The sequence below is a fragment of the Equus caballus genome, chromosome 2 (genome assembly GCF_041296265.1).
Source record: "Equus caballus isolate H_3958 breed thoroughbred chromosome 2, TB-T2T, whole genome shotgun sequence".
NCBI lineage: Eukaryota > Metazoa > Chordata > Mammalia > Perissodactyla > Equidae > Equus > Equus caballus.
This window is the reverse complement of record NC_091685.1, coordinates 108977529-108990803: the sequence shown is the minus strand read 5'-3', so window position 1 is coordinate 108990803 and position 13275 is coordinate 108977529. Positions and strand designations below refer to the sequence as shown.

The window sequence follows — 13275 nt, the reverse complement described above, 5'->3', positions numbered from 1 at the left end:
GGTAGCAAGCATTTACAAAGAGATTTTTTTTTTACTGAAGGGAAAGTAAATGCTAATGAATAAAAATAATGACTAATGCAGACCAAAATGCATATTTCTTTTGTATGAAAATTTTGAAAAACAGCCTTGCAGAGATTAAGGCGCTTGGCAGGTAAACTAAGTAGACTAAAAAAGAAAACCCCAGAACAGCAGAGAAGGAGAACTAAATAGACAGGAAGAGAGTTGCTGTTGTAAGCAGGCAAGTGATTTGGATGACAGGAATACGATCTGCTTATACAGGCTAGGAATTACTTATCAGTTAGCTTATCAGTGACCAAGGCCCCTGGTTTTCTTCTTTCTTTCTTTTGGCTCACTTTCTGACAGTTTCCTTCTCTCTTTCTGATTGTTTGCATACTCTGAATCAGTCAGTTTCTCTCTCTCTCTCTCTCTGTCACACACACACACAAAGACAGCTAGAAGATACTTTGTGAAAATGAAAAAGAGAGTTGGATAAACGGGATTCCATGTAGTCCAAGGAGAAAGTGTCAGGAGTGGGTAGCAAGAGCAATGTGAGGAGAGAGGAGAATATGTAAAATACATAGGATCTCTTTGGATTAAAAAGGAAAGAGAGAGAGAACATTTCAGAGAGAAAAACAAAAGGAAAGCATACTTGGGTATAACTGTGTTGACACTATATTGAAAGTGTTTCACAATTCTTTCTTCTTTTGTAGCATACCGTGTATCTCCATATTTGGAGTTCTGTCATAATGTCAGATGATGGACTTTCTTTCTACTCAAAATCAGTTCTATTGTTTTGGTGTGTAGTTTTTTTGTTTGTTTTTGTTTATAAGTGAGTCTTCATATATTGTACAGAGTTGGGATGAGATTCAGAACTGCATCAATTCAAAAATAAATGAATAAATGAACAAATAAAACTACAAATAAATAAAACCAAGCCAAAAATTAGCATGATGTTTTGAAAGTCAGAAGGATACAAGAGTTAGGTACGGTATTATCGGGAAGAGGGAAAGCATTAAGAATGTCATCAAGGGAACCTATATTTTTATCCAGCCTACTCTGTGGTATATTCTAAAGACTCTCTCATCAGAAATTGGTCAAATGGAAAGATAACATGGTGTGATCAAGTAGAGGAGAAACACAGATCCTGGAAAAGCCTCTTCCCAGGGCTTTTTTTCCAAAAAGACCTCTGGCTATAACCAAAGAGGAGTTGCTGTTTTTACTGTGTGTTTCATGAGACATTGCCCATTTTATGAAATGTTATTGTCATTTAACCACAACTTTCACTTTTTTTCTATCTGCGTTTAGTACTAAAATATATTACCTGGAGAGACTGCTTTAATAAAATATTACAATATGAATGACGTATGTAAATGTGTTAGACATATTTTCCACAAAGTAAAAATAACTGATTTTTAGTTCTACCAGATGTGTTTGTTGCAAGTAGAAATAGCATTTGATCTGAGTGACAAAATAAACTGATCCATCCTTTCATTCTCGTCATTTGAGATGCAGTGCCACTTCATCCCTGGCTGAGGCACCAGCTCTGTCTGGCAGTAGTGGTGGGATTACGCTCTCTGAACCAAATGTTCATCCTGCCTCATAAATTATTTCATTTTCTAAAGTGTCTACTCAGAAGACTGGAAACTTGGTAGCTGGAAACCAGAGTAGGAGCATCCCAATGTTCTATTGGGCAAAGTACGAGAAACCAAATATCCCTTAGATAAATTGTAACAGACAGCCAAAGGGAAGACTTGCCCAGACACCTCATTATTAAGAACTCACCCTTTATTCATCATAGCTTTCATCTTAATAAATGATATAAACAATAGGCATGATTATTTTCTAAAATTCCAGTGTGTAATAGATGACAGGTAAAGCAATTTATTTTTGTCTTTGCTTTTCCGACTATGCTTCGTTTTTAGCTAAGCATTGATTTTTCTAAGTAGTTTTAACATTTTTTGATCACTATGAGTCATATACTAAACTGATGGAATTTTTACACTCCCAATTCCCGTTAAAATGTAAGTAATCAATGCCACAACTAGAAGGACCTGCGACTAAGGTATACAACTACGTACCAGGAGGATTTGGCGAGATAAAGCGGAAAAAAAATAAAGATTGGCAACAGTTGTTAGCTCAGGTGCTAATCTTTAAAACAAAAAAAAAAGTAAGTAATCACAAAAAGGTGTAATTTACTTACCTTTAAATCTGTATTCACTCTATTATCTCAATTGTGTTCTGCAAAATAATTCTGGGCATCTTGAAAAATTAGGTATAAATGTAAGAATATCTTGAAACTATTAAATGTGAAGGTATATTTAGCCTAAAATTGTAGAGACAATATGAGTAAATATACTCCGATATAGACAGACCCCTCAACCATTCTGTCTTCTTTAAATTGATCAATGTGTTAAGGTTACATTCCATTTTTATTTTATTTTTATTCAAGCATATCATAGTTTAATTGTACATTATTTTTAATATTTCTTACAGATTAAGAATGGCAAAGTGCATTTTATATCGGATGCAGGAGTTGCTGGGAAAGTAGAGAGAAATATTCCTGAAGTTTACGTTGCAGATGGCCACTGGCACACTTTTCTAATTGGAAAAAATGGAACAGTCACAGTATTGTCCATTGACAGAATATATAACAGAGATATCATTCACCCTACTCAGGATTTTGGTGGCCTCGATGTGCTCACTATATCTCTTGGAGGAATTCCACCCAATCAAGCCCATCGAGATACTCAAACAGGTAAATGCTTGTGTTGAATCAAGTCAAAAAGGAAAAGTAACATGTTCCTCTAAAAGTAGTTGGATATCTGATAATATCTATTATGGATATTCTAAGACTATCATGACATGTTCAGAAAGTTTATTATAAATTATTGGCCATCACTTCCTTTAGCCATCATTCTACCAAGTTCATACTTCAGCCCATGGTACTTTGATCTTTTTCTTGCCCACCAAGCATTTATGTGTACATTCATTCATTTACTCATTCATTTGTTCATTCAACAACAGATATTTACTGAGCCTTGTACTTGGCCCTGGGAATACAGTGCTGGACTAAATAAATAGCCACTCTCTTCATAGAACATATGGCCCAGTAAGGGAGACAAACATCAATTAAATCATTACACAAGGAAATATATTTTTTTAAACTATGATAAATGATGTGAAGGAAGAATGCAGAATTCTAAGAGATTGGGAAAAAAAAGAGAGAAAGAAAAACTTCCGCCTGGGAAATTGACATTTGTCCTTAAATCTGAACTACGAAGATAAGGATGTGAGCATATGAGAGATTAATTTATATTGATGGAAACTAAAAAAAAAGAAAAAATGTAGATTAAGATCACAGAACCCAGTACACTGGGGGCTGATGTCACAGGTAAAAGATGAAGTTGGAGAATGAAACAAGGCCTTCTAGACCATGTTGCAGTTTTGGTCTTATTCTCAGAACAATGGGAAATTACAAATAAAATTAATTGCAGGACTTTCAAGGTTCAATATGTAGTGATATTAAAGATCATCAGGCTACAGCATGGCAAATGCGCTGGAGGACAAGAGTGGACATGCATAGATTAGCTGGGAAGATATTGCAATGATCCAGACAAGGTGTTGTGTGAGCTTTGACTAGCGTGGTGGCAGAGGAGTTAGAAAGAAGGGGATAAGGAAGAAATATTATAGGAATTACAATCAACCAACTGCTGATGATTTTGGTAAAATTCGGGAAGGTTTCTGATTTCTCAACTAGAAGAAAGGTAATGTCACTGAGAGAACACTGCAGAACCCTGCAGAAAGAAACATATCTGTGGGAAACATCAAGACTTTGGTTGGGGACATTTTGAGTTTGGAGAATCTTTGAGAAAGACACCTTACAACTCAGGTGTGGACTTCAGCTGGAAATACGTATTTAGGAGTTATCAATGTCAAGCAGGTCATTGAAGCCCTGGGCATGGATGAGATAACCCAACATAAGGGTATAGAGTGAAAAAAAGCCTAAGGCTTTACCTTCAGTTACTCCAGGAGTCAATGGTTGCTTAGAGGAGAAGGAGACGGCAGAGAGGCTAAGTCACAGAAAGAAAACCAAGAGAGGAGGGACAAGAGCAGCAGATGACACAGAAGCTCATGGAAAGAGAGTGTATCAAGGAAGGAGATACCGCTAGGTAGAAAGATGCACCGAATAAAAGGAAAATTGAAAAATACATAAGAGAGACTTGAGTTAAGGCATAAAAGTTAAAGCCCAAGTCATAAGTCATTTCATGTATTTACCTTACTTTAGAATGCAGATGATCATTCGTTTGGATACTGTAAGAAAACAAGCGAAAGTAAATCATGCTCTGTTGTTAGCGTCAGAATATATTCTTGAGCTCTGCAACGGAAGCATTAGCAATGTTAGAACACAAATATTTGTCTAACAGTGTTTCTCAACTTATTTTTTTTTAATCTTGGCCCTCTAAGGAGCCATTTTAGATCTTTTTTCCTAATCCCTGCCATTCCCACTTCATGAAATGCCAATGCCTCTGTTTTACTCTGTGTCTGCCCCTTGGAGACCCACAACCATTGTAACAGCTAAGATTTTTCTTTTGGTCCTCAAAAACCTATGTTCAACTTCTCGGGAGCAATAACACTTCCACTGAGAATATATGGTCTAATGGTTGAGGCTATTGGCCTATTTTTGTTCTTGAAAAGTATGTTTACAATATATTTTACTTCTATATATGCAATTCTTGGTATTAGACTATAAAAATAGAACCAATACATAATTAAATAAATGACAAGAGGGATAAAGAGAAAATCCAGCCTGTTTGAGTCATTCATAAATCTTCAACAGAGCGGGATCTGAGCAATCTGCTCCACATGTTTGTTGTGGAAATCTTACACATCGTCCTAAGTTAGGTTGTAAGATGCACAGATTTACTGCCATTGAACTGGAAGAGGGTTCTGAGACTGTGGTTTTTAAACTCTCATGATGTGATCATGGAGCTTCTCTTTACCAGATTGCATTAGTGCAGGGTTTTGAGCTGCTGGTTTTCTCTAAAACGCCTTACTGCTCTGTCTTCCCCCTGCAGGTTTTGATGGCTGCATTGCCTCTATGCTGTACGGTGGAGAAAGTCTTCCTTTCAGCGGGAAGCATAGCTTGGCCTCCATCTCTAAGACAGATCCCTCGGTGAAGATTGGCTGTCGTGGCCCGAACATTTGTGCCAGCAACCCCTGCTGGGGTGATTTACTGTGCATTAATCAGTGGTATGCCTACAAGTGTGTTCCTCCTGGAGACTGTGCCTCCCACCCCTGCCAGAATGGTGGCAGCTGTGAGCCAGGCCTGCACTCTGGCTTCACCTGTAGCTGCCCAGAGTCGCACACGGGGAGGACCTGTGAGACCGTAGTGGCCTGTCTTGGTGTCCTCTGTCCTCAGGGGAGGGTGTGCAAAGCTGGAAGTCCTGGAGGGCATGTCTGTGTTCTGAGTCAGGGCCCTGAAGAGATCTCCTTGCCTCTGTGGGCTGTGCCTGCCATTGTGGGCAGCTGTGCGACAGTCCTGGCCCTCTTGGTCCTGAGCCTGATTCTGTGTAACCAGTGCAGGGGGAAGAAAGCCAAAAATCCCAAAGAAGAGAAGAAACCGAAGGAGAAGAAGAAAAAGGGAAGCGAGAACGTTGCTTTTGATGATCCAGACAATATTCCTCCCTACGGGGATGACATGACTGTGAGGAAGCAGCCTGAAGGGAACCCTAAGCCAGATATCATCGAAAGGGAAAACCCCTACCTCATCTACGATGAGACTGATATTCCCCACAACTCAGAAACCATCCCCAGCGCCCCTTTGGCTTCACCAGAGCAAGAGATAGAGCACTATGACATTGACAACGCCAGCAGCATCGCCCCTTCAGATGCAGACATCATCCAACACTACAAGCAGTTCCGCAGCCACACACCTAAATTTTCTATCCAGAGGCATAGTCCTCTAGGCTTTGCAAGGCAATCCCCCATGCCCTTAGGAGCAAGCAGTTTGACTTACCAGCCTTCGTACAGTCAAGGTTTAAGAACCAGCTCCCTAAGCCACTCGGCTTGCCCAACTCCCAACCCTCTGTCAAGACACAGTCCAGCCCCTTTCTCCAAGTCCTCTACTTTCTATAGGAACAGCCCGGCCAGGGAATTGCATCTGCCTATAAGGGATGGAAATACTTTGGAAATGCATGGTGATGCCTGCCAACCTGGCATTTTCAATTATGCCACGAGGCTGGGAAGGAGAAGCAAGAGTCCCCAGGCCATGGCATCACATGGTTCTAGACCGGGGAGTCGCCTAAAGCAGCCAATTGGGCAAATTCCTCTGGAATCTTCTCCTCCAGTAGGACTCTCAATTGAAGAGGTGGAGAGGCTGAACACCCCTCGCCCTAGAAACCCAAGTATCTGCAGTGCAGATCATGGAAGGTCTTCTTCAGAAGAGGACTGCAGAAGGCCACTGTCCAGAACAAGGAACCCAGCGGATGGCATTCCAGCTCCAGAATCTTCTTCTGATAGTGACTCGCATGAGTCTTTTACTTGCTCAGAAATGGAATATGACAGGGAAAAGCCAATGGTATATACTTCCAGGATGCCCAAATTATCTCAAGTCAATGAATCTGATGCAGATGATGAAGATAATTATGGAGCTAGGCTGAAACCTAGAAGATACCATGGCCGCAGGGCTGAGGGAGGACCTGTGGGCACACAGGCAGCAGCACCAGGGGTTGCTGACAACACACTGCCCTTGAAGCTTGGGCAGCAAGCAGGGAATTTCAACTGGGACAACCTTTTGAACTGGGGCCCTGGCTTTGGCCATTATGTAGATGTTTTTAAAGATTTGGCATCTCTCCCAGAAAAAGCAGCAGCAAATGAAGAAGGCAAAGGTGGGACAGCTAAGCCAGTCCCCAAAGATGGGGAAGCAGAACAGTATGTGTGAACTTTGTATACTGGCATTATAAAAATATAAAAACAAGAAACACTCAAACCGTTGTAAGGTTGCCGACAAGGGTGGGTCACATTTGCAAAACAGGCCAGTATGGACTGGTGTTGGAGGCAAACTTTAAAAATAATAACCACAATGCTGCTGAAACAGACTCAAAACAACTCTTTAATTTAAATATGCTTGGTTGAATTTATTTTCCTGCATGCATCGTATTTTGTAACTAGTTATGTGGCATGCAGGGTTTGGAGAGATTTTTCTTATTTACCAATGTTTGATTTGTGACTTTCAAAATTAGTACCGTTGCCATTGCAGAAATGAACTTGTGCTTTCACAGTGGGGTATGTGTATTGTTTCCATTGTATTATTATTGTTATGTTTTGCGTTGCAAGATCCTTGAGGTTTAACCAATCCTTGTAAAGTGTAGAAAGAGCCCTCTTATCCTTGAATGAAAGACTAAGTATTAACACTTTTCAGAATTCTAGATTCCGTATTTGATGTTTCTCAGAAATGTCTGAATATTTGAATAAGTTTTCCGTGACAGTGGGTACTAAAATTAAGTCATTTTTGTTCAGCACTTTAGAACTTTCTTACAAAATTGTGTTTAAACTTCTGAATCTTTTTTGTAAACAATTGCAGTCTTCTGACTTTCACCAGGCTTCCATCAGGAACAAAATGATTGCATGTTGTCCCCAGAACACTGCCACTTTCTTACTGTGGAATGATGTTCTCAGCAGCGCTTCTCAGAGACACTTTTAAAAGTTATTTATTGAAAAATGTTCTATGCTTTTGAAATTTTAAAGAATCAACCTAAAGAAAGCCTATGATTGGACTTATTTTTCAACCACTTAACGTTTATTCCAAGTACCCAGTTTTATAATTTATATAAAGTCAAATTTCAACACTTCTTACTTTCTGTCATTTTGTAGATCATTTTTTTAATACTGTGTAAAAACTTTTTTTTACACCTAAGCTGTGTTTTTGATACTGATATTTTCCTATGCTGAATCATTTTCTTGCTTTCAGGGAAGGTAAGAAAATACTTTTTTTACATTTGTTACTTATGTAACATTCATATTTTTCACATTTTGATATTTGTAACATACTGTATGCTTTCTACTTGTAAATGCCAACAATAGAATTAAAATATTTATTTAAAATACTTTGTATTTACAGTGGAATATTAATTTTTCACCTTTCTATACATTTTTCATGCCCATTTGAGAATAGTTTCTAGTTGTCAATAGGGTACGGCAAGTTGGACTTGGGCAACATCATTTTCTTTTAAAGAATATGAGTATGGATAATTGCCAGAACAGATATTTTAAGGTCGTTTTAGTGCATTCCTACCTGTCAGAGTTCTTGGACTTCCCCGGAGCATAACAAATCCAGGCTAGGTTGGGTCTCAGGCGACCGGCTTTGTTATGAACCTTGTTAAAGCATAAATGTTTGGAAGTTCCCAGGAGAGTATGCCCACTGAAGGCGAGCTTTGGACCGGGCTTAAAGTTATAGGAACAGCAATGAATTAAAGCTAATTATTGGAAAATGTCTGGGTCTTATTTTCTCCAAAGACCCAGCCCCAAATCTCCTACGTCCGCTGGTGGGTAGGAAGGATGGCAGTGAAAGTTCAGCCAAACATACCTGTCTTTAATTTGTTGATCACTCTGTTGCACAAATTCTAAACAAATTTGATATGCTATCTCAGCCAAAACAAACGTCTATTTTCAAGTGGTTACCCAAGAGAGAAACAGTTCAGGAGAGGAGACTAGCCCAGAACAAGATCCACTTGTGTATAAATAGTTACATCTGAAACAGCAGGACTTCTGCAAATTACCTCACAACCTCAGAACTTTTTATAATGAAATATCTGCCCGATACCTAGTATTTGATGAAGATCTTATCCTCTAACGTGGACCGTACCGTATTCAATAGGGATTTTAACCATATCGAAAAGTTTTTAGTAAGTAAAAGATTATAGTAAATAAAATATTTTTAAATTAATACCAACATATTGAGATATATGCCAGAATTTTGTCATTTAGTAATGTTGAGACTATTATTTTTTGTTTCAGAATAGGAAATAAAATGTGGGTTTAATCTAAATTATAATATTCCTATAATGGGGTTTAGAGACTGAGTGTAAGATACTAATCTTATTTTCTTTTGTTTATGTCACTTGTGATGAGCCAACATGTTTTAGTATTTCCCTATGAATTTTAGTATTATGAATTCATGCACCAAATATGACAACATATTGATTACTTTTCATAACTCAAAACAGAGTACATTTTTTTCTATAGAAACTCTGAAGCATCTCAATGTCCTCAAGCATATAAACCCTATAATTGAGAACAGAGCTAAAAGTAAAGTGATAACCATGATTACAGCTAAGGGTTAAGGGGAAAGAACCTGATGCCGAGATTCTGTATTCTAATTCTCTAAGAATTCTTTGTAAGATAGAGAATTACTATGCTCTTGATTAATCAATCCCAGTTTAGGAATAAGATAGGATTTTTATAGGAAAATTTCTGGTCTTTGGTTCTTCTTGGAAATCTTTTTCATTAAAGCAAGAACAATAGTTATAGCAAAACAAAACAGAAATTTAAGGAATGAAAGTCTTACTTAAAATGGAGATTAATAGTTAACTTACTGATGTAGTGAAGTGACAGCACATACTATGGTCAAGGGAGGGATTATAGGCAAGTTGACAAGGTAAAAATTCCCACAAATAAATGGTTAGTAGCGACCTGCATGTTGGCACATAAAATTGTAACCTCAGAATTTTAATCCAGTCCCTGTAAGGATTCATTGGATTGCCCGGAATACTGTCACTCTTTAGGGCTCTTCCTACATCTGTGTTGTTGAGAAAACATTACTTTCCTTCACGTGCACACTGAAAATACTTTAGTGGGTATGTTGTCAGGAAAGAAGCATGTATTCACTCAGCCACAAGATCTGTAGGCCTAGAGTAGCATCTTGGCACAGGACTCTGATCGCTCAGTTCTCAAGGAGCACATTGCTGTTGCTTGCAAGGTTGTTTCAGGAATGTACTAAATTAGCTGATATTGTTGATAGCTTGCTCAGATAAATTAAAATCATTTGGAGAAAATGGAGCATCAGAAGGGCCTAGAGACCAACTTCTCACTTACATGTTGTTCTCATAGTCTTTACCAACACCAAGGCTGACGAGAACTACAACTGGCTTAAACTATTGAAAGTGATATGCTTTACAAATATTTTATTTATAAGGGAAAATAAAATATATCACCATGTGGCTTTATTACCTCTAGACATTCTGTCTAAGAACAAATCACTATTTTCATGAAAATGCATTTTTATTTACTTGAATTCAACATGATAGTAAAATTAATCTGTGAAAAGTGAAAATAACTTGAAAATTTTGAATCAGTAATTGAGCAATGCACTTTTTCTTTTCACATTTTATGTCATAGATTCCATTATAAAAGGAGTAAGATTTCAAGATGACTGAATTTACTTTCCCTTAGGAAAAAGAAGCCTAGAAATGAACTGTATTTTAGCATACATTTATTACAGCTTTCATTGTGAAATAAAATATTAAAGTCTATGATTAATCTAGTATATATTCCTTAAAGATATTTAGAGTGAAATGCCACATCATTCATAATTTACGTGGTTACTACTGAGCCAGGCAGTAGTTTTAATAGTTTATCAGTCCAAGAGTTATAGGCCCGTGTCATACATGAATTCAATATTTTCACTTATTATTAACGAGGGGAAAGGTACTAGTTCTAATAAATTTTGGTGCATGCAATTTTGATGCATACAAATAAATATCAATGATTCAATCCTAACATAACCTATGCACCTATGATAATCATTGCAAATAAATATATTCTGGACTAAAGACCACGAAGTACAATACTCTTCCTCAACAGAAAAATAAACTGAAGTAAAAAGTTCAGTGTCCTGGATAAATCCATTTAATCTCAAACCATAATTAGTACCCTTTACATGCCAGGCACTCCTCTAGTTCATGGGATAAAATAGTGGAGAAAACAGACAAAGCAGCTCTCTCGATGGAAGTTAAATTCTAGTGGAAGAGATAGGCAACGAATAAATAAGTACAGTAATGACTATGTAGTATAAGGTTTAGTGGGGACAAGAGCTAACAAGCCAACCAAAACAGGATAAGTTTAAGGGCCAGATGTTGATTTGGGAGTGCATATGCTATTTTAGATAGGTTGGTCAGGGAAGACCTTTCTGAGGAGGTGACATTTGAGCAGAGAGCTGAATGAGGCAGGAGAGTGAGCCACGGGAGCACGTGGGTGATGATGCTGCAAGCAGAGGCGGTGGTATGCGTAAGCTTGGAGTGGGAGAACATTCCGTGTTAGAGGAACAGCAAGAGAGTCAACGAGGCCAGATCATCATTAACACACCAGCAAGGACTGCAGCATGAAAACCTCAGAGAGGAATGGAGGTGAAGATAAAGAGTAAGAATGACAATTTTACAACAAGCTCAGAAACAGAATTATTGCTGAAGCAAATCTTCATTTGTGTATATCATCTTGCAAAATAAGAGCATCTCAAAAAACAAGGCAAAGCTTGAGAATGCGGATATGCACCCATTCCGATATCTAAGATCCTGAAGACAAAAGGAGAGACACGTATAATTGAGATGAATGTCTGTCTTAACATTGACTGATTCATGTTATCCTCTATAACCAGTCCAAACTTGTAGGCATATTAATAGGAAGCATATTAAGATATGTGATAGAAAGGCAATCTATTTCCTTATTGCTGAGGCATTTATACATCCAAAGTATATGATATCTACTGATAAGAAGGTTAAAGAAATTTTCATTTTAAACGTTGATTTCCATTTTTTATTAAATGGATCAATTGCAAGGAAAGTTTTTCAAATGGAATGAGATAGACTTATAGTGGTGGGAGGGAGTGAAAGAAAATGAGGTCTCTCTAAAATACAGTGATAAACCTATGCCTGAATTCAAGGCGACCAAGGCTTGTCCCAATATCTTTTTTTTTTCAAAGATTGGCACCTGAGCTAACAACTATTGCCAATCTTTTTTTTTTTTTTCTGCATTTTCCCCCTGAATCCTCCGTACATAGTTGTATATTCTAGTCGTGGGTCTTTCTAGTTGTGCCATGTGGGATGCCGCCTCAATGTGGCCTGATGAGTGCTGCCATGTCTGTGCCCAGGATCCGAACCAGCAAAACCCTGGGCCGCCGAAGCGGAGCCCGTGAACTGAACCACTCAACCATGGGGCCGGCCCCCAATTATCTTTTAATGAGTTTTGTTTGTAATGAGCATAGTTAACCTCCACTTATACATCACTAATAAACGTTTTGTAAAGCATGTTAGAATTTCAGTAAGGATCCTAGTTGATTGTAGTGAATTAGGGTTAAGTTATGAAGATATATTTTTGGTATTTACCATAAAAACTCTTGGAAGAGGTCTTTTTATGCACTGTAAAATGTGCATATGTCAGACCCATAATGATGTTAGAATTCATGTAGGCAATTCTCACAAATGTGTCATTGACATCATATGGGTAACCTAAGGGCTCTGCACTTATGAGAGGAATATGCTAAATGAATGACAGACTCATCAAATCCTCATATAACGTGTGATATATTCAAGCGAGATATACTAAAAACATTTGTGAGAGAGTCTGCGTGTCTGAAGATATATAATTAAAAAGGAAAGACCCACAGAATGTTCCCAAAAAACCCTGCATAAAGGCAGATAATTTTCAGGTGACTCATTTGGATACTTCTAATTTTATTAGTTTATGAATCAATTTGCCAAATCCCCAAATTAGGTTGCAAAGCACAAAGTGCAGTCATCCTGGTATTCTGGCAAAAAGTTGGGATCTTAATCTGTGTACCATTCTAACCCGAATAAAATAACCAGCAATGTACAAAATTCTTTGGCAATGCCACTGAGTTCCCGGTTTCAAATGAAAACCATATTGTGCATGGCACAGATGTTGATCAAAATAAGATTCCGTTTTGCCAGAGCAGTCTGCTTACTCAAGTCATCCTTTTCCTACTCTGTTCGCACAATCTTAGGACAGAGTGCTGCTGAAAACAGAGTTACTGATACTTGACTTTGAAGTTGCAAAGTGAAACATTCTAGGGAAATGTCTCTTCAGAAAAGCAGTGTGATTAAGACAATAAGTGCAGCATAACCTACTCCAAAAATATGTTAATTCTTTTCCAGCTACTAGTCTGAGGGAAGAGAAAGATATCATGTATTGAATCTGGGACAATGCTATTCAGAAAATCAGACAGTGAAGTGAACTCTTTATAGGAAACTGATAAATTTGAGA

At 37.9% G+C, this 13275-nt stretch overlaps 1 protein-coding gene across 2 annotated transcripts in view; it reads left to right on the top strand.

Annotated features, from left to right (window-relative positions):
• Window positions 1-8105, top strand: part of FAT4 (FAT atypical cadherin 4) — a 157174-nt gene extending 149069 nt beyond the window's left edge. For both annotated transcript variants that reach the window (XM_070259465.1, XM_070259475.1), the window contains 2 exons: window positions 2494-2755; window positions 5076-8105. In XM_070259465.1, the coding sequence (XP_070115566.1) occupies window positions 2494-2755; window positions 5076-6940 (2127 nt within the window). In that variant the 3' untranslated portion in view covers window positions 6941-8105. The remainder of the gene's footprint in view (window positions 1-2493; window positions 2756-5075) is intronic.
• The last annotated feature ends 5170 nt before the right edge of the window (window positions 8106-13275 follow it).